At 36.8% G+C, this 25,537-nt stretch overlaps 1 protein-coding gene across 2 annotated transcripts in view; it reads left to right on the top strand.

Moving 5' to 3' along the window:
- The window catches only part of BCKDHB (branched chain keto acid dehydrogenase E1 subunit beta), a 238,506-nt gene that overhangs the window by 49,447 nt on the left and 163,522 nt on the right, over positions 1–25,537 (top strand). For both annotated transcript variants that reach the window (XM_036871420.1, XM_036871421.1), the window contains exons 5-6: positions 220–375; positions 2,760–2,868. In XM_036871420.1, the coding sequence (XP_036727315.1) occupies positions 220–375; positions 2,760–2,868 (265 nt within the window). The remainder of the gene's footprint in view (positions 1–219; positions 376–2,759; positions 2,869–25,537) is intronic.

Below are 25,537 nucleotides of genomic sequence, written 5' to 3'. Positions count from 1 at the left end.
AAGAAGATTGCATTTTACCATAATCGAGCCTTTCTAAGGGAAGTCCGTGAAGTGTTAAAGAATTACCTCCACTCTCCCACCCCCTATCTTAGGAACTTTTTGTTACCTTTGAGCTATTTTGTTATGGACATATATTTAAAGATCAAATAAAATGGCTTATAAAAATGGATGGGAAAAAATGACTCATCATGACATGTCCCTTCTCTCTTTCCCCCTCAGATTGTTAATGAAGCCGCCAAGTATCGCTATCGCTCTGGGGATCTTTTTAATTGTGGAAGCCTCACCATCCGGTCCCCTTGGGGCTGTGTCGGCCATGGGGCTCTCTATCATTCCCAGAGTCCTGAAGCTTTTTTTGCCCACTGCCCAGGAATCAAGGTATTCTCACTTATGTACTTTATTTGCTCTCCATTTGATGTTTCCGTTTTGGTTCATTCAATTAATATTAACTAATATGGCTATCTAGAGAAAAGCAATCAGGATTTTTGGAATTTATGTGAACTTAATTGTTTTTAAGAAAGAGAGCTTTTATTTCGTTTAGATTAAGCACCCAACACCCAGGTTTACAGAATATTTTCCTTGAAGCAGCGCTGGCTTGACCCCGCTGTGAATTTCATAGACTTCAAATAATAAGACCGAGAACATAGTTTATCTTCCATCTCTTTCAAAGCTCTCCTTCTTTCTTTTTGTTTTTTTTTTTTGCGATAGAAATCATCTTTATTTATCAAAATAACATATATTACCAAGACATGAAAAATGAAACTGACAAAGTAAGATATACATTCCTATCAATCTTTGGCAAGTTTCACAGATTTGTTCAGCAAAAAGGCCTTACTTGCAAATTCCATTTGAGCAAAAAGCTCTGTTTCTTTCTAATGGGGCTTTCTCACTTAACAGTTGATTCTGGAGTAATTTTAATAAATCTACTGCTTAGTGCATATTTACCTCAAAGTCACAGGAATAAAATTTTGCTTTTAGTCTATTTCTTACTTTTAAATAGACTGACAGAAGACTTGGTTACCTAGGTATGTTTTCCAGTCCAGGGTAATGTAATACTTGCTCAAGCAATTAATTTTGAAGCATCTGTCTTTTATAGCCTTCCACAATAATCTTAGGTCTTCCACAACAGCTTGGGTCTTTTGATTAAAAATATATATATATATTTTGCTTATTTTATGTCTTAATTTTTTATATTATCTTCTTTTCTATTTTCTGAAGAGCTTTCCAGGGAATCAATATAAAAACTCATAGATATGTCTACCCAGAGCTTTATGTCTGGTTTTTGATAACATGAGTCATTTGTGAGTGTGTCTGTTTTATTGTTTTTTTCTACCAGATCAAAGTTGTAAAATTTTGTAGTTAAGTAGGGGTTGCATAATTTTTCAATGTAAGCTAGAAATGGTAGGTTGGGACAAAAACCACATTTGAGGCAACAGTTATTTTTGTGCTTGAGCTGAAGATTGATTCCCATTTAATGTTTATGATGTTACCCAGTATTTTTAAGAGCAGTTCTTTTCTCTCACCCCTACCTCTCTCCCCCCATGCTTTCTCTTTTATTTTATCCCAAATGAGAATATACATATAGTACAAAAGGCTAAAAATAAACACATGAAGAAAGCAGATGAATTAAAACTAAAATAGGAACATAAGATAAAGACATTGTGTGCTATGATGAGCAATGTATTTAACAGTCTCTTTTCGGAAAATAGTGAGATTTGTGTTATTTTATTTTTTAAATAAAAATTCTTCAATAAAATGGTATAAAAATGATTTTGAAAGCCAAATATAGTTTGCTTCAAGGAATCTTATTTGAGTCTTTGTGATAAATTCAGGTTTATTTTAATGATAACTCTTCCTATATAACATCTTTATGCAGTTATTTAACAATCATTAAACTGGACAAGAGTTTGTGATTTGAGGCAAAATGGTGTAGAAATTAAGAGCTTGGTCAGTCAGAACAGGCAAGAATCCTTGCTTTAGCAATCGAGGTAACCTTGGACAGGCTACTTGTCTCTCTTTAAGCCTCAGTCTCTATTTGTGAATTGGGGAAAATAATAATTGCTACTTCATGGGGTTGCTGTGAGCATGAATTAATCCACATAGTGGATTAATCAACAGTTAACACGTATGCTACCTGCTGTTATTACCATCATCTTCCTCATTATCACTCTCATTCTCAAGAAGGTCCTGAGCCCTTTCCCCAACTGGAAATGTGCAGCGTCCACACTTTTCTTTTAGCTTTGCAGTAACTGCACATTATGTTACCTGGATCATAAAGTTCAGTGGATTATTTTTCCACTTAGGAAATGAAGGCCAGAGTTTTCATGGGAAAGGAGGAGATTTTGGGATCTTAAAATTGGAGAAGAGAGTTGCATACCTTTGAAAAGTAGCAGTAGGGTATTAGTAGAAAAGATTTCTTTGTAAGTAAATACAGGAAGATATTTACAAATTTACTTTTTTGTTTTGATGAATGCTCTTTGTGGTTTCCTTTTATTTTTTATGTATATGCAAGTTTAACTCCTTGAGAGAATAGCAGTATCTTAATTACCAGAATATGGTGGGCATCTGATAAATATTTGTGGAACAAATGGGATCATTTTGGACAATATGTGAATTTTATGATAAATGGTAATTAGTCTAAAAATACAAGATTTCTATATTTAATTAGTAACAATTGGTTATTTAAATATCAACCCTTATACGTGAGTTTACTGGGATTCATTTTCACTGAACTTGTCTTAAAAAAAAATCTGTTTTTGCAGGTGGTTATACCCAGAAGCCCTTTCCAGGCCAAGGGACTTCTTTTGTCATGCATAGAGGATAAAAATCCTTGTATATTTTTTGAACCTAAAATACTTTACAGGGCAGCAGGTAAATTTTTCCTTTATTTTATATTTATGAACATCTTTATACATTTTGTTTTGCATAGCTCAAAATTATAATTTTTCTTTCATAAGCTTGATTTACATTTCCCTGTAGAAAAAATAATTCTGATGTCTTCTATATTTAGTTTGTCCTCAGCTGTATATTTTAAGTTAACTTTAGAGAAAATCCATCTAGCTATTTAAATTTTAATTTTGGAAACAGGGAAGCAATGTGAAGTGGTAGCAAGAAAGTAGGGATTGTGTTTGGCTACATAGTAGATGTTAAGTAGTTGTGGGTTGAGTGGAAAAGGTGAATGAGCTCATTGTACTAAATAATATCAAATGTCCTTTTAGCTAAAGTGTCCTTGTAGGTCTTCATCTAAATTAGGATTCCTGTGATAGTGAAGGGGGCACTATTAGTTTTGTAACATCAGGTCTACACTGGTTTTGTAACATGAGTGTCTAAGGCAAACTGAAATGTTTGATCACCCTCTTTCTAGCTCAGAATCATAATTCTGTAGACACTCATCTATCATTGCTTCTTTATCAACCGTAATGGACATTTAAACATCAAACTGTTTATTCTGCCTAAAGTGTATTTTATTTCAAATTCAGGGAACATTGCTTTGGCAAACCATTCTTTTCCTTGAATAGTTAGGCTTAAAAACATTTTGTTTTATTGTGATATGAATTACGTACATTTAAATACATATGCAGAGATTTTAAGTGTTCAGTTGGATAGATTTGACAGTCCTCTACATCCATGTAACTACTATGTAAAACAAGACTGGAAAACTTTCATTGCTCCAGGAAGCTCCTTCCTGCCTCTTCTCTGCCAATCCATTCTTCCTACCCCAAACTTAGCCACTTTCTGATTGCTTTCAGCACAGATTAGTTGCATATGCTTTGGGCCCTCATATAAGTAAGTCATACAGTGCTGTGTATATACTTTTGTGTTTGCCTTCTTTTGCTCAGCCTAATGGTTTTGAGATTCATTCATGTTGTTGCTTGTATCAGTGGTTTATTCCTTTTTCATTGCTGAGTAACATTTCCATTGTATGAATATATCACAGTTTATCCCTTCCCCTGTTGATGGACAAATGATCATCATTGTTTTCAGTTTTTGCCTATTTTGTACAAGGCTTCTAGAGACATTCTTACACAAGTGTTTTTGTGAACATACTGTTTCTTTCTTTCTTTCCTTCTTTTTTTTTTTTTTTTGGCGATAAACATCCAGGAATAGAATTGATGTGTCAGAGTAGATTGAATGTTGTAAGAATGTACTGAAGACTAAGTGGTTATGCCATTTTGCATTTCTGCTGGAAATTTATCAGAGTTCCAGTTGTTCTTAATTTAAGCATACTTTAAATTGAATCTCTACATTTTTGTGGAACTCTATAGTTATCTGTATCCCATTATGGAATAAAAAATAACAAAAGAATTTATAATCTTGAGGTGAAAAGGAAAACACCAATGTTATATACTGAGTAGCCATTTGATTTCTAATTACTATGGATACCCTATGAGTATTATATTTGTAAGGCCAACCAATTCAAGCTAATCAATTAATACAGTTTTTTTTCCCACAGTTTTTAATAAATGGAGACTAAGAAACATTTAGAAAAGTAATATTCACTTTGCTATGGATTTTGATATCAGGATTGGTAAGGGAAATGTTTAATGTTATAGGATTCCAGCTAAGAGAATGAGCTTGAGAAATTTGTTGTAGGTTTGGCCCTGGGAGAGATTATGAAAGACCCTGATGAGGATCGAGGCTCAAAAGTTTTTCAGCAGTTTCCCTGTGATTGTTTATTTGTCATTTCAGGGATTCTTAACTGAATCTTTTCTTGTCCCAGTAAAGACTAAAAAAGAGTTATTTCGTAGCTGGAGAATTTCTCTGCCAAAGAAAGTAGGCTTGGAAAAGAGTTAGCCACTGAAATCTTTATATGAGTGTTCTCCAGGTGGTTCTCAAGCTTGATCCCTGGGCCAGCAGCAGAAGCACTGTGGGAGCTTATGAGAAATGCAGGCTGTCAGGCCTCAGTCAGTTCAAGACCTACTGAATCAGAACCCCTGGGGACGGCCCAGCTCGTTCTGTCTTCACAGCTTTCCAGGTGCTTCTGACTCATACTAACTTTTGAGAACCAGTGCATAATGTCAGTTCTAAAGCAATAACTATCTCCATTTATTTTTTATAATTCTTGGTTCTTATGTACAGTTCAGGATGCTTTTAACCCATAGTTTTCTTAGCCTTGGCCTCTGGTTGAAATCCGTATCTTGCAGCCGACCATATTTTGGTTTCTGCTCTTTTGTGAGGACGGGGATGTGAACAGGGGCTCTGAATGTTCTCACGCTGATTCTTCAGTTGCTGCCTACGTGCAGCCCCCTTTTCTCTAGCTCTGTCTGTTCATCTCTCAGATCTGCTTTGCACTGGTGGAGGAAACTCCAAAATTAAAGTTGTTTGGAATGATGTAACAAGGAATGGCGTATTTTGATTCAATAATCTGGATTATTGTGCTTTGTGGAAGACATTTCTGTATTGACAGAGTCCAATAAATAAAAGAAGATGCTTTAGATTCTTTTAAAAGATCAGAGTAGCCTGATAATTTCTAAGTGGTAATAATAGGAAGACTTGTAGTATCCATAAACACTAACTTAACAGACTGACTTTATTATTTTTTTTAATTGGGGTATAGTTGTTTTACAATGTTATGTTAGTTTCTACTGTACAGTGAAGTGGAGTTCCCTGTGCTATACAGCAGGTTCTCATTAGTTAGCTATTTTATACATATTAGTGTATATATGTCAATCCCAATCTCCCAATTCATCCCACGCCTCCCCTCCCCCCTTGGTGTCCATACGTTTGTTCTCTACATCTGTGTCTCTATTTCTGCCTTGCAAACCGGTTCATCTGTATCATTTTTCTAGATTCCACATATATGCGTTAATGTACGTTATTTGCTTTTTCTCTTTGTGACCTTACTTCACTCTGTGTAACAGTCTCTAGGGCCATCCACGTCTCTACAAATGACCCAATTTCGTTCCTTTTTATGGCTGAGTAATATTCCATTGTGTGTATGTACCACATTTTCTTCATCCGTTCAAATAGACTGACTTTTTTTCCGACATTCATTCGTCTTGAATTTCTAGCATACATTTGAGAATAGTCAAAACAGAGGGGACTAAAGATGTGAACCTTTACATTTAAATTTTTTTTTTTTAAGTTCATGTTGGGAAAATTCACAGAGTAATAAATACAGATGTGTATTCTTATATTACAAACACGATGCTGATAATTCCTTGTAAAATGGGAGTTGTGTTTATTACATAATAGCTCATTTAGGTTAATTATCCAGTAATCTTAACTAAACACGACATGGTCAAGTATAAGGAAGGCCACAAAAGCTAACTTTTAAGTAGTCTAAGGCAATGTTTATAAAATCTATGCATTTAAGTCCTCATTTTATTTATGGAATAGTATCTTAAATACATAGATATAGTCATGAGTTATCCAATTTCAAAAAACTAGGCTAACAATAAAACCCATTATAAGACCTTAAGTACAATGGAAATTTATCTTTCTCTCACATAAACATCCTGGTTGGCAGTGCAGTGGTGCCTTAGTCATCAGGGTACCAGGGACCTTCTGTCTGGTTTCTCTATTGTCTTCAACATGGTCCCAGATGGGTGCTCCACTCCCAACATCACATATACATTCCAGCCACCAGGAAAGGGAAAGGGAGATGGAAGGGAAAGGGAGGATGGGAAGGGGAAAGGGAGGTGGAAGGGGAAAGGGAGTCATCTTCTCTTTAAAGAATGACTTGGAAGTTGCACATATTAAATCTACTTACATCCATTGGCCAGAACTTAATCACAGGCCACACCTCGCCGCAAGGGAGGCTGAAAAAGTAGTTGGGGTACTAGGCGAAAGACTAAAAATTTTATTGTTACACAGTGATGGGAGAGACATATTGACAACTACCAATCTCTGTCGCAGTTGCTTGTGTGGTTTCCAAAAGAAGTTACACACTTTAAGGAGGGGATAGAACTCTTAGGAATAATATGGTTTGGCTCATAGTCTACTTCTAGGAATCTATTTCAGAGATACACTGATAAAAGTCTGAGAAAATGTTACTGTTCATTACAGCACCATTTGTAAGAACAAGGACTGGAAATAACCCATTCGTCCATCACTAGGGGATTTGGGCTTGGTTGAGTAAATTAAACTACATTCTTTTGATGGATTACGCTGCAGCTCTTTAAAGAAGTGAGACAGATCTCTGTATACTGCTCTATCAGTCAGGGTTTGATCAGAAGCAAAACACTAGAAGATATTATATTTATATATAATATATGCAGTTGTAGAAGCTAAATAGTCCATGAAAGGTTGTTGCTTCTGTGTTTGGTGCTGTATCTTGAAGTTTGCAGGACAGACTGTTGGGAAGGGAAGATGGACATGAAGCAAGGTAGAGCCAGGACAAACTAGAACCTGCTTGGATGGATTAGAGCCCAAGGGGCAGTCTGGAACTTCCGTCCATCTCTCACCACCTCCAAGGCTTAGTGTGAGAAAAAGATTGCTTGATAGGAGACGCTTCAAACAGCTAGGAGACTGTTTGAACAGCCTTCCCAAGAAATGGTAGGGGCTTGATTAGCAGACAAGGATGGGTTAGAAATTTCTTAGGTCGTATGAAATATTTGTGTCTAAATAAATTTAAGAAGGGGAAAGAAGAGGGAGGGGTCAAGAGTAAGTGTAGAGTAAGATATCTTTGTCTGGTAGTAATGGAGGAATGGTAGATACCCTGCAATAAACGGTGTGTGCGTGTGTGTGTGTGTTTGTTTTTATTTTTATTGGAGTGTAGTTGCTTTACAATGTTATGTTACTTTCTGCTCTACAGCAAAGTGAATCAGCTCTACGTATACATATATCCCCTCTTTTTTGTATTTCCTTCCCATTTAGGTCACCACAGAGCATTGAGTAGAGTTCTCTGTGCTATACAGTAGGTTCTCATTAGTTATCTATTTTATACATAGTAGTGTATATATGTCAATCCCCATCTCCCAATTCATTCCACCCCTGTTTGTTTGTTTATTTTAAATGTGTACAGAGCTGGCTTGGAAGTTAGGACTCTGGAGTCTTGAAATAAGTGAACCTCAGAACCCTGGGATAGAAGCGAATGCCAAAATCTTACAGAAGGTATTTGCCTGGTCCTGGAAACATTGAGCTTTTGCTCTGATTGACTCCATGGAACAGTGGGGACAGGAGACAAAGTCCAGGACCTACTTTAGGTAGAGAATCTACTAGGAGCCCTTGCTTAAATGTGGAACTCCACGTGCCACATCCACGGTGTGAAGTACAGAAGTGTCAGGAAGAAATATTACCTGTCTTGACTTTATGCTGGTGGAGAGAAAAGAAGAAATCTCTAAGAATTTTGATCACAATATGACCCTTACACAGGATTACAATTTCAATATGTGCCCATAAGTGTGTGAAAACTCTTAAGCAGGTAATTTAATTTAAGTGGTTCCGGGTTGTTGGTGCCCAAGAGAGCTGTCAGGAGGCAACAAAATCCTTTCTGGAGTCACTTCAAGTCAGGCCTCAGAATAGTCCTACAGGTAGAGTTCCAAAAAGAAGATAGAGTCCCTTTGAGCAGGAGCAAGAAAAGGAAGATACAGGCCCCTCAAGACTTCGGATATTAGAACTAGCATAGAGACACTGCAAAAAAGTGGGCGTCACATTAAAAAAAGGAGGCATTTGAGAATATAAGCAGTAGACAAGCCAATTTGAAGAACAGAAATGGAGTGTCTAGTAAAGAGAAATAATAAATGAAGGAAAAAAATCACTGGTTTAACCAGAATTATAAACAGATAAAGAAAGAATTGGTAAACTAGAAGACAAGGTCAAAAAAATTAACAGAATGTAGTCTAGAGAAACGAAGAGTAAGAAAATAGGAAAGATGTTGCGTATGAAGGGACAATGAGAAGGTGTAAATATATCTAAGGAACAGAGTTGAGCGTGATTCCTAATAATGCTCATTAATAGAATTTTACTGACAGAAAAGTAATTCCCTAGCATTTGCCACTCTTTACAATCAGAACTAAATTGATGCAGTTGGAAATATTTCAGGGAAGCCTCAGCTATTACCTATTTTCCCCTCCAGCAACCTCATTACGATGTTATTTTCCCAAGTCTGGAATTGTATTCTCTCCATGATTCCTGCAGTGAAGTATTTAAAGGATACTAGGTAAAGAGTTCCTTAGGAAGCTAAAGTATTAGGCATCCAAAAAAAAAGGTAACTTGCTAACTCAAAGATGAATTTTCTCCTAACGTATAATTTTAATCTATATCGTTTATATCACTAAATCCTGTTCAAGAATGGTTCAGTTATAGAGTGTCACAGTTACCCAAGGCTTTAGCTTGAGGTTGTGTGCACAGCTCTCTCCCAGTAGTTAACTTCTCAGCATCTATTATAGGTCCTTTATTTTCTTTGTGGGACACAGTCTTCCCATGGGCACTGTTCTTAGTCCACTCCATTTGGTTCTGAAGGGGCTGCCAGCTGTCTTATCTGACCTCCATCATCTCGGGGAATGGCGATGTGGCTCCAGCCCAGCTGTTCTGACTTCTTTTCTGGGACTTTCTGTGTGGAGACAAAGCTGCACTTTCTGTGGGCGGTTTGTCTGGGGTGACATGGGACTGCAGCCACGTCCCCTGCCACTTGGTAAGCGATGGTCTCTAGTAGAAGACTGTGACGTCAAGCATACATGTTCACTGTGGGTGGGAGGAAGGGAGAGAAATAGACACCCAAAGTGAAAATCCTCGCCATTCCCATTCTTTAGGTTAGTTCCTAAGGTTCTCTGGGTTCCTTATTTCTTTTTTTTTTAAATTAATTAAATTAATTAATTTATTTTTGGCTGCGTTGGGTCTTCGTTGCTGCGTGCGGGCTTTCTCTAGTTGCGGTGAGCGGGGGCTACTCTTCCTTGTGGTGGGCGGGCTTCTCATTGCGGTGGCTTCTCTTGTTGCGGAGCACAGGCTCTAGGCACGTGGGCTTCAGTAGTTGTGTCACGCAGGCTCAGGAGTTGTGGCACACGGGCTTAGTTGCTCCGTGGCATGTGGGATCTTCCCGGACCAGGGCTCAAACCCGTGTCCCTTGCATTAGCAGGCGGATTCTTAACCACTGCGCCACCAGGGAAGCCCGGTTCCTTATTTCTTGAATCTTAATTTGACTAAGGGGTTTCCCCCTTCTATTTAATCTCATTATAAGTTGAACCTCCTTTGTGTTTCAGTCTTCTGTAGAGTTCGCCGATAAAACAGGTAACCTCGACTAATCTAATCTGTCATCTTGGTTAGAGAAAAGATGTTCACTTTCAAGATGAAAATATCCCCCGTTGGATTAGCAAAATAAATGGCAGCCTTTCATAGCTTGATATAAATGCTACTTTTGTCCTAATGCTAAAGCAGGATGCCCATCTTTTTATAATAGTACTTATTACTTCATAAAGTTGAGAGGATTAAATGAGATAATCCATGTGTGTATTTGCCTAGTGTTTATGCACTTTTTTTTAACACTTCTGTACTAGACACAGTGCTATATTGTATAGGCCAATGGACTATTCCATTTAATACAACAGCCTTGCCAGAAATTCTGTTACTATCACTATTTTATCCATGAGGAACCTGAGGATTAGAGAAGTTAAACAACTTGCCCAAATCCACACAAACAGGATTCAAACCCAGACAGTCTAGAGTCAGGTATTGGGTATATATGGCACAGATGGTTCCATTTAATTGTCACAAAACCTCTGCCAGGTGGTATTATCCTGAAACTGAAGTTGAGAGAGTTTAAGAAACTTGCTCACAGAGGAATGAGTGATAGAGTTAGATTTTAAACCAAGATGTTCTGACCCCAGAGGCAGCCTTCTTTCTAAGGTTGCCCTATTTTGCATCCTATTTAAACACTATTGAGTGGAGGGCATCAATGAAACAATTTGCTCCAGTGTCCTAGTTTCATGCCAAGAAATATGCTACTTAAAAAAAAAAATTCGTGCAGAATTAAAATGATCCATTATGTAATTGAATGGAAATATATGCTGTCAATAGCCATTCATTAAGGCAGTGAATCCCTCCTGTAGTATATAGTCCAAAGTTTGACTATGTACTGACTGCGTTAACTTCTCCATTGGCATAGGATTAATTTGCTTCTTTGAAAGGTATAAAAACTACACGACACAGTACACTGTGGTCACAGGTGGGGTTTGGGAGCCTTTGCTCTGTGCTATCATTAAGGGACTTAGTCTTATGTCCCCAGCTAGAGGCAACGGCAGCTGAGAAATGTAGTCTATTGGCATTTCAGAGAGAGGGGGTGAAACCATTTGTCCCTGTCACAGCTCTTCTCGACCTATCTGACCCCTCATTTTTGGACCTGGTCCCCATATACTGTTCTATGTTCAAATATCTGTGCTATGGTCACTCTCCTCTATGTCTAGTCTACACCATTCAGAAAGGATTTCTTCAGTTCAGCCATTAACTTTACAAACTACAAAGATGAAAGTAAAAAGAGGTCAATCATCCATTCTTTACACAGCAATTTTCTCAAATTTCGTTTCTGCTTATCTCAAATATACAATAGATATAAAACTTGTACCTTCTAAATTTAGAAGGAAAAAGTAACTAAATAGTACTTCTGGATCACTTATTCTAATGATGACATTTAAATGCAATTAAACTTTTTAAAAATGGCAGAGGGATATTTAGAAAAGATAGATAAGGAAGAGCAATCTAGACAGTGTCAAAAATGTACAAAATAGTTATGATTCAAAAGGAATGAGTCAGTGACATTATCAGATGTAGGCATCTTGTGGAGAAGCTGTTCTTGTATGTCTTTTGAACTTTTTGGTTTTATAATTGAATGATTCAGGACATCAGTGATACTGAAGTAAATATGGCTTTCATCTGTTTCATCTGTTTCATCTGTTCTTCTAGTGAGAAGTAAGATTAAAAGCCTGTGCTGCCTTATTTCCTGAATCTACTCTTTCAGGCAAAAATAGGTCATAAGGATATTGAGGGTTTTTTCATTTTGTTTTATTTTTTTTAGCAAATACATGAATTATATATGAATTCATACATTCTGAAGAGAAGAAAATTGCTTTAAGTAGTTTTTGAATGGTAGAAGACTTTAAAAATATTTTTGCCAAATATCAGTGTACACAGAAAAGGAACTCGCATTTTCTACTTTAAATTTGTTTTGGTTGGCATCATTAAGCACATTATTATTATTATTTTTTAAAGATTTATTTATTGATTGATTGATTGATTGCTATGTTGGGTCTTCGTTTCTGTGCTAGGGCTTTCTGTAGTTGCGGCAAGCGGGGGCCACTCTTCATCGCGGTGTGCGGGCCCCTCACGATTGCGGCCTCTCTTGTTGCGGAGCACAGGCTCCAGACGCGCAGGCTCAGTAGTTGTGGCTCACGGGCCCAGTTGCTCCGCGGCATGTGGGATCTTCCCAGACCAGGGCGCGAACCCGTGTCCCCTGCATTAGCAGGCAGACTCTCAACCACTGCGCCACCAGGGAAGCCCAAGCACATTGTTTTTGTGTGAGCTAGAACGGCATGCTCACTGACAAGAATTAAGTTCCATCCAGTAAGGAGAGAAAATTCATATGTTAGATTTGCTAGCTTTTAAATTAAAATGACACACAGAACTTAAAGCAAATAATGTAACCAAAAATAGTAGTTCCATACCTCAGCCTTTACCAAATCCATGCTTCTCTCCCCACAGGCAGTCATTTCTAGTAGTTTCTTGTAATATATCATCATGTTTATAACTAATTTGCTTACACTGCTTTTTACAATTTTAGGCATTATTATTTTAACTTCTTACTAGAATTTAGCTATTTTTAATTAAACTTCTTTCCCCCAGCATGTGCCATTCCTCCTTCTCAAAATATCCAAACTTTAAAAAATATCTCTATAGAGTTATAGTAATTTTGGGTCAGATCATTACTTAGCGGTTCCATTGCTATGACTATATTGGTGTGATTCACAACTGAGCCAAAAAAAAAATGCATTCTTTTATTTCCACTTTGGTATACAACTCTGTTTTCTCTGAAATGTTTTCTTTCTCTACCTTCTCTTTTCATTTGCTTGATTTCTCATGTTTCTATTACTAGTATAGTTCTTAATCTCCTCAACGTAATCTCGTTTTTTCTTTATGTTCAGACACATTTCTCTTTTTCCCAGACTGTCAATTCTTGGGGCCGTCAATTAAAATGGTTAAGATTGTAGATTTTGGAACCAGACTGACTGAGTTTGAAGTACTGACTCTGCTACTTACTAGTTAGGTGACTTTTGGCAAGCTGCTTAACCTTTCTGTCTTAGTTTTCTCAGCTGTACAATGAGGACGATGATAATACCTATCTTACCAAGTTGATTTAAAGATGAAACGAATAGATGTAACGATACTGGCACAGTGAAAGTTCTCAGTCAGTGCTGCTGGTGGTTGATGTGACTTCCAAGGATAACTTAGTTCTATCATTTCTTTAATATGTGATGAAAATATCTGTTTTTATATCAGCTATTTAACTAAGGCAATGTTTATAAAATCTATGCATTTAAGTCCTCATTTTATGTAATAGTATCTTAAATACATAGATATAGTCATGAGTTATCCAATTTCAAAAAACTAGGCTAACAATAAAACCCATTATAAGACCTTAAGTACAATGGAAATTTATCTTTCTCTCACATAAACATCCTGGTTGGCAGTGCAGTGGTGCCTTAGTCATCAAGGTACCAGGGACCTGTATATATGAGGGCAGCGTTAAGGTTTACTAAATGCAACTTGGAGCTCCAAAGGAATTTAATTACCCTGTTGAGGTACTTTAGTTTTCTTCTTTTTTTTTTTCAATTAAAAAGATATACACCTATTGAAAATAAGATATTTTAATATTTCAGTGTAAACAACATTATAGTTAAGTGGTTAGCAATGCCTCACATTACTTTCTTAAAAAGATTAATTTTTCTCATTATAAAGGTATTGCATGCTCTACTGGCAAGCTTTGATGCTTAACAAGCCACTTATTGGCTTAAATCAACTTTCTGTACAGCTCATGTACAGGCCAGTGATACAGGCTGAACTCACCTGGATAGTTCAGGTTTCACCTGGGCTCCATCACAGGTCTGCCATGAGTTGCAAGTCAGGTGTGGGTTGGATTTGCTGATCTTAGTTGGGCTATCTCATGTACCTGGAGCTGTGGTTGGTGATCTTTGGTCTTCCTGTCTCTCATCCTCCAGCAGGTTAGCTTGGACTTGTTCACATGGTAGAAGCAGATGTCACAAGGGACCAAGCACAAGCATGCAAGGCTCTCGGGTCATAGGCTAGGAACTGGCACACAGTCTCTTCTGCTAGAGTGTGTTGGCTAAAGCAAGTCACAGCGCCAGGCCAAGTTCAGAAGGAGGGCAAAGAGATTCCATCTCTTCATGGGAACAGCTGCAAAGTCACAGTGCAAAGGGTGTGGATACAGGTTAAAGGATTATGGCTATTTTTCAAGCTTTCATATGTGTTTGTTGAAACTCCTGAAAAGTACAAAAGCGATGATAAAAGGGGCTCATAAATCCATCCCCTGACTACTGTTGACTTTTTGTTGTACATACTGCTAGACTTTTATCTACAAGTTTAAACATTTTATTACTGTCAATTTATTTCAGTTTTCATTTATTTGATTACAAGTGACCTTTTACCTTTCATGTTTTTTAATTTCATATTTGTTTATACTGTATGAATTGTTCACATAGACTTCAGTCTTAACCTTGTGGAGTAGCACTTATTGTAAATTTAAAATGAGCACGAAATGCAGCGAATAGATTATTATTCTATTTTGTGGTGAGAAGGCCTTGGTCTAGTATTGAGTAGCAGGAAGAATCAGAACGTTTGCAACTTGAAGTGCAAAATTACCTTTGAATTTGTTTATATATCTTCTGTGATTGACCTGATGAGTTGAAATACTCATGGAATAGAACCCTGTGGAATTTTCTTATACTCTGGCACATTCTTTATATTGTTCATTCACTTCTTTTTTTAAAATTTATTTATTTAATTTATTTATTTTTGGCTGTGTTGGGGCTTCGTTGTTGCGCGCGGGCTTTCTCTAATTGCAGCGAGCAGGGGTTACTCTTCATTGAGGTGCACAAGCTTATCATTGCGGTGGCTTCTCTTGTTGCGGAGCACGGGCTCTAGGCACGTGGGCTTCAGTAGTTGTGGCACACGGGTTCAGTAGTTGTGGCTCACGGGCTCTAGAGCACAGGCTCAGTAGTTGCGGCGCACGGGCTTAGTTGCTCCGCGGCATGTGGGGTCTTCCCGGACCAGGGCTCGCACCCGTGTCCCCTGCATTGACAGGCAGATTCTTAACCACTGCGCCACCAGGGAAGCCCTGTTCATTCACTTTTCAGGATAATTTTGGACATTAAACAGATGTCTGTTTTTCATCATTGGCTTAATCCAACTGGATATATTCTTAATGCCTGAGTTTATACTACATGATAAAGAGTGATGTATTTTTTTGGTTTTGTTTAATACAATTTAATATCATGAATCATGCACTCTTTGTAAAAAGTTCAAGTATCACAAAGCTATAGAATGTGTATAGAATAAAGAGTGAAAGTACATTTTTCCCTACCCAACTACCCAACTCCTACCCAACTCCTTTCCTCAGACCTTTTTCTATGCATTTATCTTTATATATATGTGACTGTATAGAGCACACTTACATATAAACAGAGTTGTGTAAGATCATATTATAAACATTGTTCTGCAACTTGGCAAATCTTTTTCCATGCATTTACATTTATACAAATATGTGAATATATAGAACATATATACACAAATAATAAAAATAAGCATGTTGGGCTTCCCTGGTGGCGCAGTGGTTGGGAGTCTGCCTGCCAGTGCGGGGGACACGGGTTCGAGCCCTGGTCTGGGAAGATCCCACATGCCGCGGAGCAACTGGGCCCGTGAGCCACAACTACTGAGCCTGAGCGTCTGGAGCCTCTGCTCCGCAACAAGAGAGGCCGCGATAGTGAGAGTCCCGCGCACTGCGATGAAGAGTGGCCCCCACTCGCCGCAACTGGAGAAAGCCCTCGCACAGAAAAAACGAAGACCCAACACAGCCAAAAATAAACATAATAAAAAAAAAAAATAAGCATGTTATAACCATTCTGTAACTTGCTTTTCTTACCAATTTATTTTGGATGCGTTTTCGGTGTCAGTTCACAAAACTTTAGCTGAGCTTTACCTTATAAAGTGTCTTGGGGTGTACCAGAATTTATGTTTTCTCCTATTATGGATCGTCGAGTTGTCTCTAAATTTCTGCCCATTCTAAACAGTGTTGAGGTAAACATCCCTATTTATATATATTTGGGCATGTGGAAGGAGAAAATGATAAGCCTGTGTTTTTTGTAGTATAAACTTTAAAACCTATATTTCTTAATTTTATTCTTATTTTCTGTAAGCCTCTTATATACTTTGATTAAGCTCTGAGTAATAAATAATTGATTAAGGCAGACACTGCAAGTCTCCAAATGGCAGCTAGTGAAAAATTGGAAGGATCAGGTATTACTGACACAGATATTGTGGGGAGACAAGGCTCAATTTGTAACTATTTATAGCCTGAAAGCTAAAATTGAAAGCTGGAAGTATTTGTAAGACATTTACTAAGAATAAAAGCCTTGCATTTTTGTTCTCTTGTGTATCAGAATTTTGCCTATTCTTGTATTTTTCAAGCTTTTTTTTTCTGTATTCTGTTATAAAAAGTGTCTTTTTAGTCTGTTTATTAGAAGTCCCCCTTGAAAGAACTGGATCTTAACAGTTTAATGTTACCTTCTGGTAAATGTCACCATTACATCTATACCCATAGGCTGGTTGTCATTGACAGAAGCATTTATCCTATTATTTGGAAATATTTATGTTTGTTTCCAAAGATAAATTATTTGGAAAAATATACATAGTTAAAAAAATTTTTTTTTAAAAGTAAATTTATTTATTTTTGGCTGTGTTGGGTGTTCGTTGCTGCGTGGGCTCTTGTAGTTGTGGCGAGTGGGGGCTACTCTTTGTTGTGGTGCGCAGGCTTCTCATTGCGGTGGCTTCTCTTGTTGCAGAGAACGGGCTCTAGGCACGCGGGCTTCAGTAGTTGTGGCGCATGGGCTTAGCTGCTCTGCGGCATCTGGGATCTTCCCAAACCAGGGCTTGAACCCAGGTCCCCTGCATTGGCAGGCGGATCCCTAACCACTGTGCCACCAGGGAAGTCCCTAAAGTTTTTTTTTTTTTTAAAGTGGGCAGAAAACATTAGAACATTTTTTCCCCTATTCTTTACATCTTAACTCTAATGATTCTTCTTTTCCAAGAACATGGTTGTCTCCATTTATTCAAACTTTTTATGTTCACGAATAAATTGTGTAGATATTTCCATTAGGTTTGGCACATATTGTTGTTAGGGTTATTACTAGGTTTTTCATATATATATATATATTTTTTCGCTATTATGGGTAGGATATTTTTCCATTACATATTTCTGATTGGTTATTACTGGTATATAGAAAGCTATTGATTTTGTATGTTAGTATTGGCATTTGGAGACCTTACTCAATTCTCTAATGATATTTCAGTTAGTTATCTTAGATGTTCTAGGCAGAAAATCTTATCCTCTATAGCTAATGATAGATATAGTTCTTTTCTTTTTTCCAATAATTGATGAGACATTTCTTTTTTCTTTATTAGAACTGTCTCATCCTTTTTAAAAAAATTTGATTGAAGTATAGTTGATATACAATATTATGCAAGTTACAGATGTACAGTATAGTGATTCACAGTCTAAATGTTATACTCCATTTAAAGTTATAAAATATTGGCTATATTCCCTGTGTTGTGCAGTATATCCTTGCAGCTTATTTTATACATAATAGTTTGTACTTCTTAAATGTCTCATCCTTTCTTAACTTGGAACCCATTCGGTACTCTTTATCTCTAAGTCACGGGCCCCTTCCTCCCATTTCTCCCAAGGTGTTGAATTTTATCAAATTCTTTTTAGCTGTCTGATGAGAGGATTATGTGGTTTTTCTTCTTTCATGTCTTGATGGTGTGAATTTCATTAACATATTTCCTAATGTTGAGTAATTCTTGTATTCCTGGGATAAATTCTACTTGATCATGATGCATTACTCTTTCAACTTACTGCTGGATCCAACTAGAAGATTTTAAAAAAGACCTTTATGTTCATAAATAAAATTAGACGATAGTTTTCATTCTTGTATGTGTGAACATGAATGTATATTTATATGTAATATTGGTCTGTAGCTTATCCTTCCTTGTGGAATGAACTGGGCTGCTTTCTTTTTCTGTGCTTCAGACCAGATTGAATAACTAGGTATTATCTGTTCTATAAGGTTTAAGATAATTTGCTTATAAAACTGTCTGTTTCTGGTGCGGGACATCTTTTACTTCCTTTTCAGTATCTTTTCTGGTTGTTGGTCTACTGTCTGTTCTATTCTTGAGTAAATATTGGTCATCTATATCTTTTTGTAATATCATATATTCTCTCTGGATTTTCAAATTTAGTAGCATAAACTTTTCTTCACAGTATCATTTGATTAAATATTTTAATACCTATAAAATATTTAGAGTAATGCCTGACACATAACAAATGTTTAATAAATGATAGTAGCATATTAAAAGATGTTTCTATAGTTATTATTTACAGAGCTTCAATAATTTATTTTAATATGAACACCGTAAGCGTAAGCCTTTATTTAGAATGTTGGGCCATGAGCACACTCAGAAAGAGTGTTCTAATTCAGGAGAGAGAGCTGGGTATAGGATTTCTTAGAGCTTTAGCAAGAGAGGGCAGCCAACAAGCAGCCAGTTTCAGGAATAATTGGTCCAAAATGGTTTCCAGAAGGGAGAGGAATCATTCTTGTGATTTTTGTATCTGTTGGTGGGACAATTCAGATTTTATAAGAAGGTGAGAAGGAATAGTTGCTAGGTACACGGTAACATGAGGGCCACTGTGGAATGTTTTTAGCCTGTCAGGGATTCCTACAAAGATTATTTAGGATTTATAACATATCCCAGCATACTTGGATGCACATCGTATCATGTTAAACCAAGCCAGAGTCCTCTTAATTACTTCTTAATTACAGGCAGTTCCTAATGTGTTTCTCAAAATGTGAACCAAATCAGATGTCTGAAAGTCAAAGGTTGACTTGCATTTAATAGAGTTCTTTATCAAGAGAGGAAATATAAAAATTCCAGTTTGAACCTCACCTTTTAGATATAGTTGTCAGTGACATAGTTACCAACATTATATATATGTCTCTTTCTTTTTTTTCTTTTTCTTTCTGAATTGAACAATTCAAGTGACTTAAGTGCATCAAGCATCGAAGTGAGGTGAAAAATTTGTGTGCAGTGTACCAAATGATTTCTTTGTTGATCTCAGTTTTACAGTATTTTCTTTGGTGGCATCAGTGTGTTTGTTTTTCTGTTTTTTACTTACAAAATATTGAGGGCAAATATAATAGTAGTATAGAAACATTGCTATCCATTGTCACGATATTATTAATGATATTATTAACATTGTCAAAACTGAACTATTGACTAACATATAGGGATGTTTTGAGCTGACGTTTTCATAGTTGATCTATAGAATTTCAAATTTGGAGTAAAAGGCACACAAAAAGCCCTTTTGGGTTTTTCTTTTTTACTTTTTTTTTGGCCACACCACGTGGCTTATGAGATCTTAGTTCCCCGACCAGGGGATTGAACCCAGGCCCTCGACAGTGAAAGTACAGAGTCCTAACCACTGGACCACCAGGGAATTCCCAGGTTTTTCATTTTCAATATATATAAGTGTGTGTTGAGCAAAAGTTGAAGCTGTGTAAACCGAGGTCTGCCCATGCTAATAGGTTAGATAAGTAGGAAACGTTAAACTCTTAAGGCCATTAGGTTATTTAGGAATTTTTGTATATATTTACTTTTCACAGATAGAAATAGAGTTGTCAGGTTTGTAAAAGTTACAGTTGGGGAATTTTTCTCAATTTGAAACATTCATTAATATTTTCTTTATTCTTTCAGCATCTTTCAGTGTTGTCCTTGAATTTATGGATTCTACCTAATTTATCTTTATGTCAAGCACTGAGTATGTCTTGGGGTCTGAAATGATTATTAAATAAATGATATTTGTCTTTCTTAAATCGCTGGACTACAAATTATAGTTTCTGCCTGTATAAGTATGCCCAGCATCATTAGTAATTTGGTAGTTTTAATCCATGATTTGATATAAAGGAATTTATGTAAAAGAAAAATATAGATTTCTAACAGAGGGGTAACATACAGTCATTCACAGAGGCACGTACTGGGTTGATATGTATGTGGAGATTTTAAAGAATATTTGATTTATGGAATAAAAAGCCCAATTAGTGTATAAATTTGAGAAAATGGGAGTGATTTGCTGCAGGTGAGTGAGAGAACTCTAGATTTAATAGTTGATTGGTCTAAGGAAAAACAGCATTTATTTATTCTTAGGATTGCATTGTCAATTTTTAAAAGATATGGCAAACATAACATCCTCTTTCTTAAAATATGTAGTTGTTGCTATGATTTTTAAGGCTTATGGTGAAGCTCAAGCTCGATATGTGTTCAAATTTAATATTTCTACGGAAATCCACTTTGGGCAGATTTCCTCACAGTGTAACAGTGGTTATCAGCTTGGATCCCAAAGTTACCACTTACTATTTTACAACTTTACCAAGTTACTTAATATCTCTCTGCCTCAGTTTTCTTATCTGTAGAATTGGGATAAATCTAATATCAATCATGTTGATTGTGAGGATGAAAGGAGATGATACATTTAAGATGCTTGAAACAGGGTCTTCCCTGGTGGTCCAGTGGTTAAGGCTCCGTGCTTCCACTGCAGGGGGCACGGTTCGATTCTGCATGTCGCATGGCGCAGCCAAAAAAAACAACAAAAAAAAGATGCTTGAAACAGTGTCTGGTTTATAGAAAGGGTTTGATAAATAGTAGCTTTTTTTGTTGTTATTACTCTATTGTGGTTTCCTTTATTTCTTATCAAAGGTGACTTTTTCTTCTCAGTGCTATTTATAAGGTAAGTCTGTTGCATATTTATCAGACGGCTCTCATCTCCATACTTGTCCTTCTCTGTTCTCCTCTGTAGTACTTGGAAAGGGGTTGGAAATTAGTAAACTGTATTTTCTTGGCGTCCTGGCAATCTGAGTTTCAGCGAGAGTCTGTCGATGGACAGGACGTGCGCTTGTTGAGAAGGTGGGATGAAGGTGGAGAGGAAGGAGGCCATTGTAGTTTTGGAGGCGTCTCCGGTCGTGGCATTGACGAGACTCTGCTCTCGTTCTGCAGCCTGGGTGTCGGCAGCCTGGACGGGCCTTTAGTGGGGACGGTCCTGCTCAGCAGCGGCACAAGGTGGTTCCAGCACCGTCAGCGGCTCTTGTGGGTGACGGGGGCCAGCCCCGAGGTGGTATCTGTTTCCTGATCTTTGAGTTGCATTATTTCACCATTTGCTACAGCAGCGTTTCCAACATCTTCCTAACAGAGTCCCTGAATTAAATTCCTCTAGAGAAGTTCGTTTTCCTGATTGGATCGTGGTTCGACGTCAGTAGCTACTCTTCAGTGTCACATACGCAGGGGTGAATCTTGCAGTCTGATAGATGTATCACATAGTTCCAATGTGTCTTCCTTATTCTCAGAAGTATTGTTTTTTTTGTTGGTGTGTTCCAGTGATTTTTTTTCTGTCCATTCTTTGCATTTAGGAAGTCAGTGGATAAGAGCTAATGTTTGGGAATTGTATTGATATTTATTTATTTATTGATGTATAGTTAATTTACAATATCATGTTAGTTTCAGGTGTACAGTACAGTGATTCAGTTTTATATATTATATTATATTACATTATATTATGTGTATATAAATATATATTCTTTAGATTCTCTTCCCTTATAGGTTACTACAAAATATTGAGTATAGTTGCCTGTGCCATACAGTAGGTCCTTGTTGGTTATCTATTTTATATATAGTAATGTGTACATGTTAATCCCAAACTCCTAATTTATCCCTCCCCCCACTCCCCTTTTCCCTTTGGTAACCATAAGTCTGTTTTCTATGTCTGTGAGTCTCTTTCTGTTTTGGAAATAAGTTCATTTGTATCTTTTTTTTTTTTTTTTGATTAGATTCCTCATATAAGCAATATCATATGATATTTATCTCTGTCTCGCTTACTTCACTTAGTCTGATAATCTCTAGGTCTATCCAAGCTGCTGCAAATGACATTATTTCATTCTTTTTTTGTGACTGAGTAGTATTCCATTGTGTGTGTATATATATATATATATATATATATATATATATATATATATATATACACCATAGTTTTTTTATCCATTCATCTGTTGATGGACATTTAGGTTGCTTCCATATCTTGGCTATTATAAATAGTGCTGCTGTGAATGAGCTAGCTCAGTATTTAAAACAGCCTGTTTTTGATTCTTGCTTCTAAAAGATCGCTGAATTATGATTCTCCACTTTCTCCACCATTCTACCCAATCACAACCACTTAGAACCTAATTGTTAAAAGAGTAGTTCTCTGGCATCTCTGAAATTTTATTCTAAGCTGTGAATACCCATTCTGTAGGTACTGGTACTAGTTGACTATTTTGAGATTTGTGCATGAGTAGGTAATAGTGGCCACTGGATAAGATGATTGCAAGATGCTATTGATTTTTAAGCCACATTCCAGTTTCAGAGATGTTAAAATGTGAGGTGTAAAGGACATATTAGAATCAATGAAATACAGTACCTTATACTGAGTCAATGACTTTAAAACATTAAAGTATTATTATAGATATTTTCTACATCACAGTTTTGTATCTTAAGTCCCTCAGTTTCCATAAATACAGTATTACCTGTGAGGAGCTATTAAATCAATATCGAGGTAGCTTGAAAGCCCATACCTATCTTTTAATTTCTTAATGGATTCATTTAAAAAGTGCTGCATCACCGATGTGCTTGGTGACACAGAAAATGATATTCTGTAGAGAACATGTACACTGACAATTTTAAGTCAAAAAGTGAGCGGGCAGAATTAGATTCTGAAAGTAAAAGAGTTTGAGGAATAGCTTAACTAATTTTGCTTATATTTTGTTATAATGTATATATAAAGGTGATATATAATATCCATGTCTGATTAAATCTAAAATTTTTCTTTCAATAAGAATGAAATAAAAATTCTAAATGTTCTGTCAGTTTAATTGGCAGTTTTTTCTTTCTCAGTGGTTCATAAAATAATGGTGATTTTACAATTGACTGTGAAAATTAATATGTTCTTTTTCTACGTACACATAATTCTTTTTGTTAGGTGATTTTTTTTTTCTCTTTTAAATTCTCGACATGCTGATGGAGAAAGGCTTTAAAATAATGCCCCTTAACTCAGCATTCCATTATTTCTTTGCCATTTTGCCAGTTTATCTTGTTAGAATCTATATAAATGAAGTTCATTTGTGTCTCCTTGCTATATAGAAAATGTATTGGAAACTATTTACTAAAGGAATTCTAGTATCTTAAACATGGAAAATGGACAATTGCTAGTAAAATGGTTGATGGGCATTTTACCCATCTTACCCATGGGAGAACTTTTGCTAAGTTAGTCAATGCTGCGCAGTAGAGAGTACATGAGGAAAAATAACCCTGAAGAGTAATTGCAAAGATTGCACAAGGTGTGTTACAAGTGTGGTTGAATTTTAGCATATACACTAAGTATACTGATGCACATTGTGAAATGATATCCATCTCCTAAAAGGTTTTCTGTTACATTAAATGAGACAGGAAAATGTAATGAGGCTAACTTCGAAATTGTGTAAGGCAGCGGTCCCCAACCTTTTTGGTACCAGGGACCAGTTTCGTGGAAGACAGTTTTTCCAAGGACCGGGGGTGGGGGGCGTGGGGGTGGAGGAGGATGGGAATGGTTCAGGAGGTAATGCGAGCAATGCTTTGCTCACTTGCCCGCTGCTCACCTCCTGCTGTGCAGCCTGGTTCATAACAGGCCGTGAACTGGTACTGATCCGTAGTCCAGGGGTTGGGGACCTCTGGTGTAAGGAATATGATGGTTGCTTTATCATGTCTTTGCTTTTGAGCTATATGTTTGCCAATGATTTTGAGAAGAAATCTAATTTGTCTCATTGTGCCCAAGTACTGGAAATGTGGGATTTTCAAAATAACTAATTATCAAAGAAAAAGAATTAGCATGCATTTGAGTTGCAATGGGTCCAGGAATTTTTCTATCACCCTAGTATAGCTATTCAGTTAAAAATATTGGTTAAATTTTTTTTTTTCAGTGATAAGACAACATGATCTCCTGAAACAATTACACTTGTAAAAACATTTGAAATCTCAAAATCATATCTTATCTGTAAAAGTTAGTGCGAGAAGTCTCCTGGACACATGTAAGATATTTGCTGATTCTAACTTGATGGTGTATTTATATTTAGACAGTTTGATGGGTTATTGGTTTTTATTCATTGGTTAAGAGTCTCTAGCAAAAAGCTGATGGGTATGCAAACACAGATACTAAATTTGTGTCTTCACATCTTCATGTCATTGGATAGTCAGAACTCGCTTCAATTCATCCAGATAGATCAGGAGGTCACAAAAACAACACCAAATGCGGCTGCACTTCTTTTATAGCTGGATAGCTTTATTAATATCCTCATTTTCTCTATTTGTACTAGCATTTCCACACACACAGCTTGTTTTACAAGGCACTGTCAATCTACAGTGCCTGTATTATGGCTTGTATAAGCTCAGTTTCCCATAGTTGGTTTTCAGGGACATTTCTAATTTGGTGTACCTGCGCAACGTATCATGCTTTAATTTCCCCAAATCTATGTGAGGCTTGCTAAGGTGGGCCAGCTCCTTTTAAAAAATTTAATATTAAAAATTTCATTAAATGTTTCATTTTGAAATATGTCCAATTAGAAAGGTTGCAGAAATTGTACAAAGAATTCCTATGTACCCCTCTCTCAGCTTCCCTGGTTATTAACCTCATGCGTAACCACAGCAGTAATGATCAAAACCAGGAAATTAGCAGATACAATACTGTTAACTCTGCTACACACATAATTCAACTTTCATTAATAGTCCCACTTACTTTTTTTTTTTTTTTTTTTTTTTTTGGCCGCACCTCATGGCATGCGGGATCTTAGTTCCCCGACCAGGGATCGAACCCGCGCCCCTTGCAGTGGAAGCGTAGAGTCTTAACCACTGGACCGCCAGGGAAGTCCCCACTTATGTTCTTTTATGGATCAAGGACCCATACAGAATCTCCACTTATTGTTACCTTTCCCTAGTCTCCTTTATTTTGGGACAGATACTTTCTCTTTTTGTCTGTCATGATCTCTATATTTAGTCCGCTCTCTTGTAGAGTGTCTTTCTTCATGATTAAATTCAGGTTATGCCTGTATTTTGTCAGGAATCCATACAAGTGATGCTGTGCCCTCTCAGAGCATCTGGTAGGATGACACATGGTGTTCTCTGCTTACTCGTTTTGACTTTTCCATTAGTCATACATGGTACCCCACTGCTTAGAATGCCAACTTTTTGCCTCTGTGCATCTAATTAT

The sequence above is a fragment of the Balaenoptera musculus genome, chromosome 12, assembly GCF_009873245.2.
Source record: "Balaenoptera musculus isolate JJ_BM4_2016_0621 chromosome 12, mBalMus1.pri.v3, whole genome shotgun sequence".
NCBI classification, from domain to species: Eukaryota; Metazoa; Chordata; class Mammalia; order Artiodactyla; family Balaenopteridae; genus Balaenoptera; species Balaenoptera musculus.
Note: the sequence above shows the minus strand (reverse complement) of the source record. Positions and strands in the feature narration are given on the sequence as shown.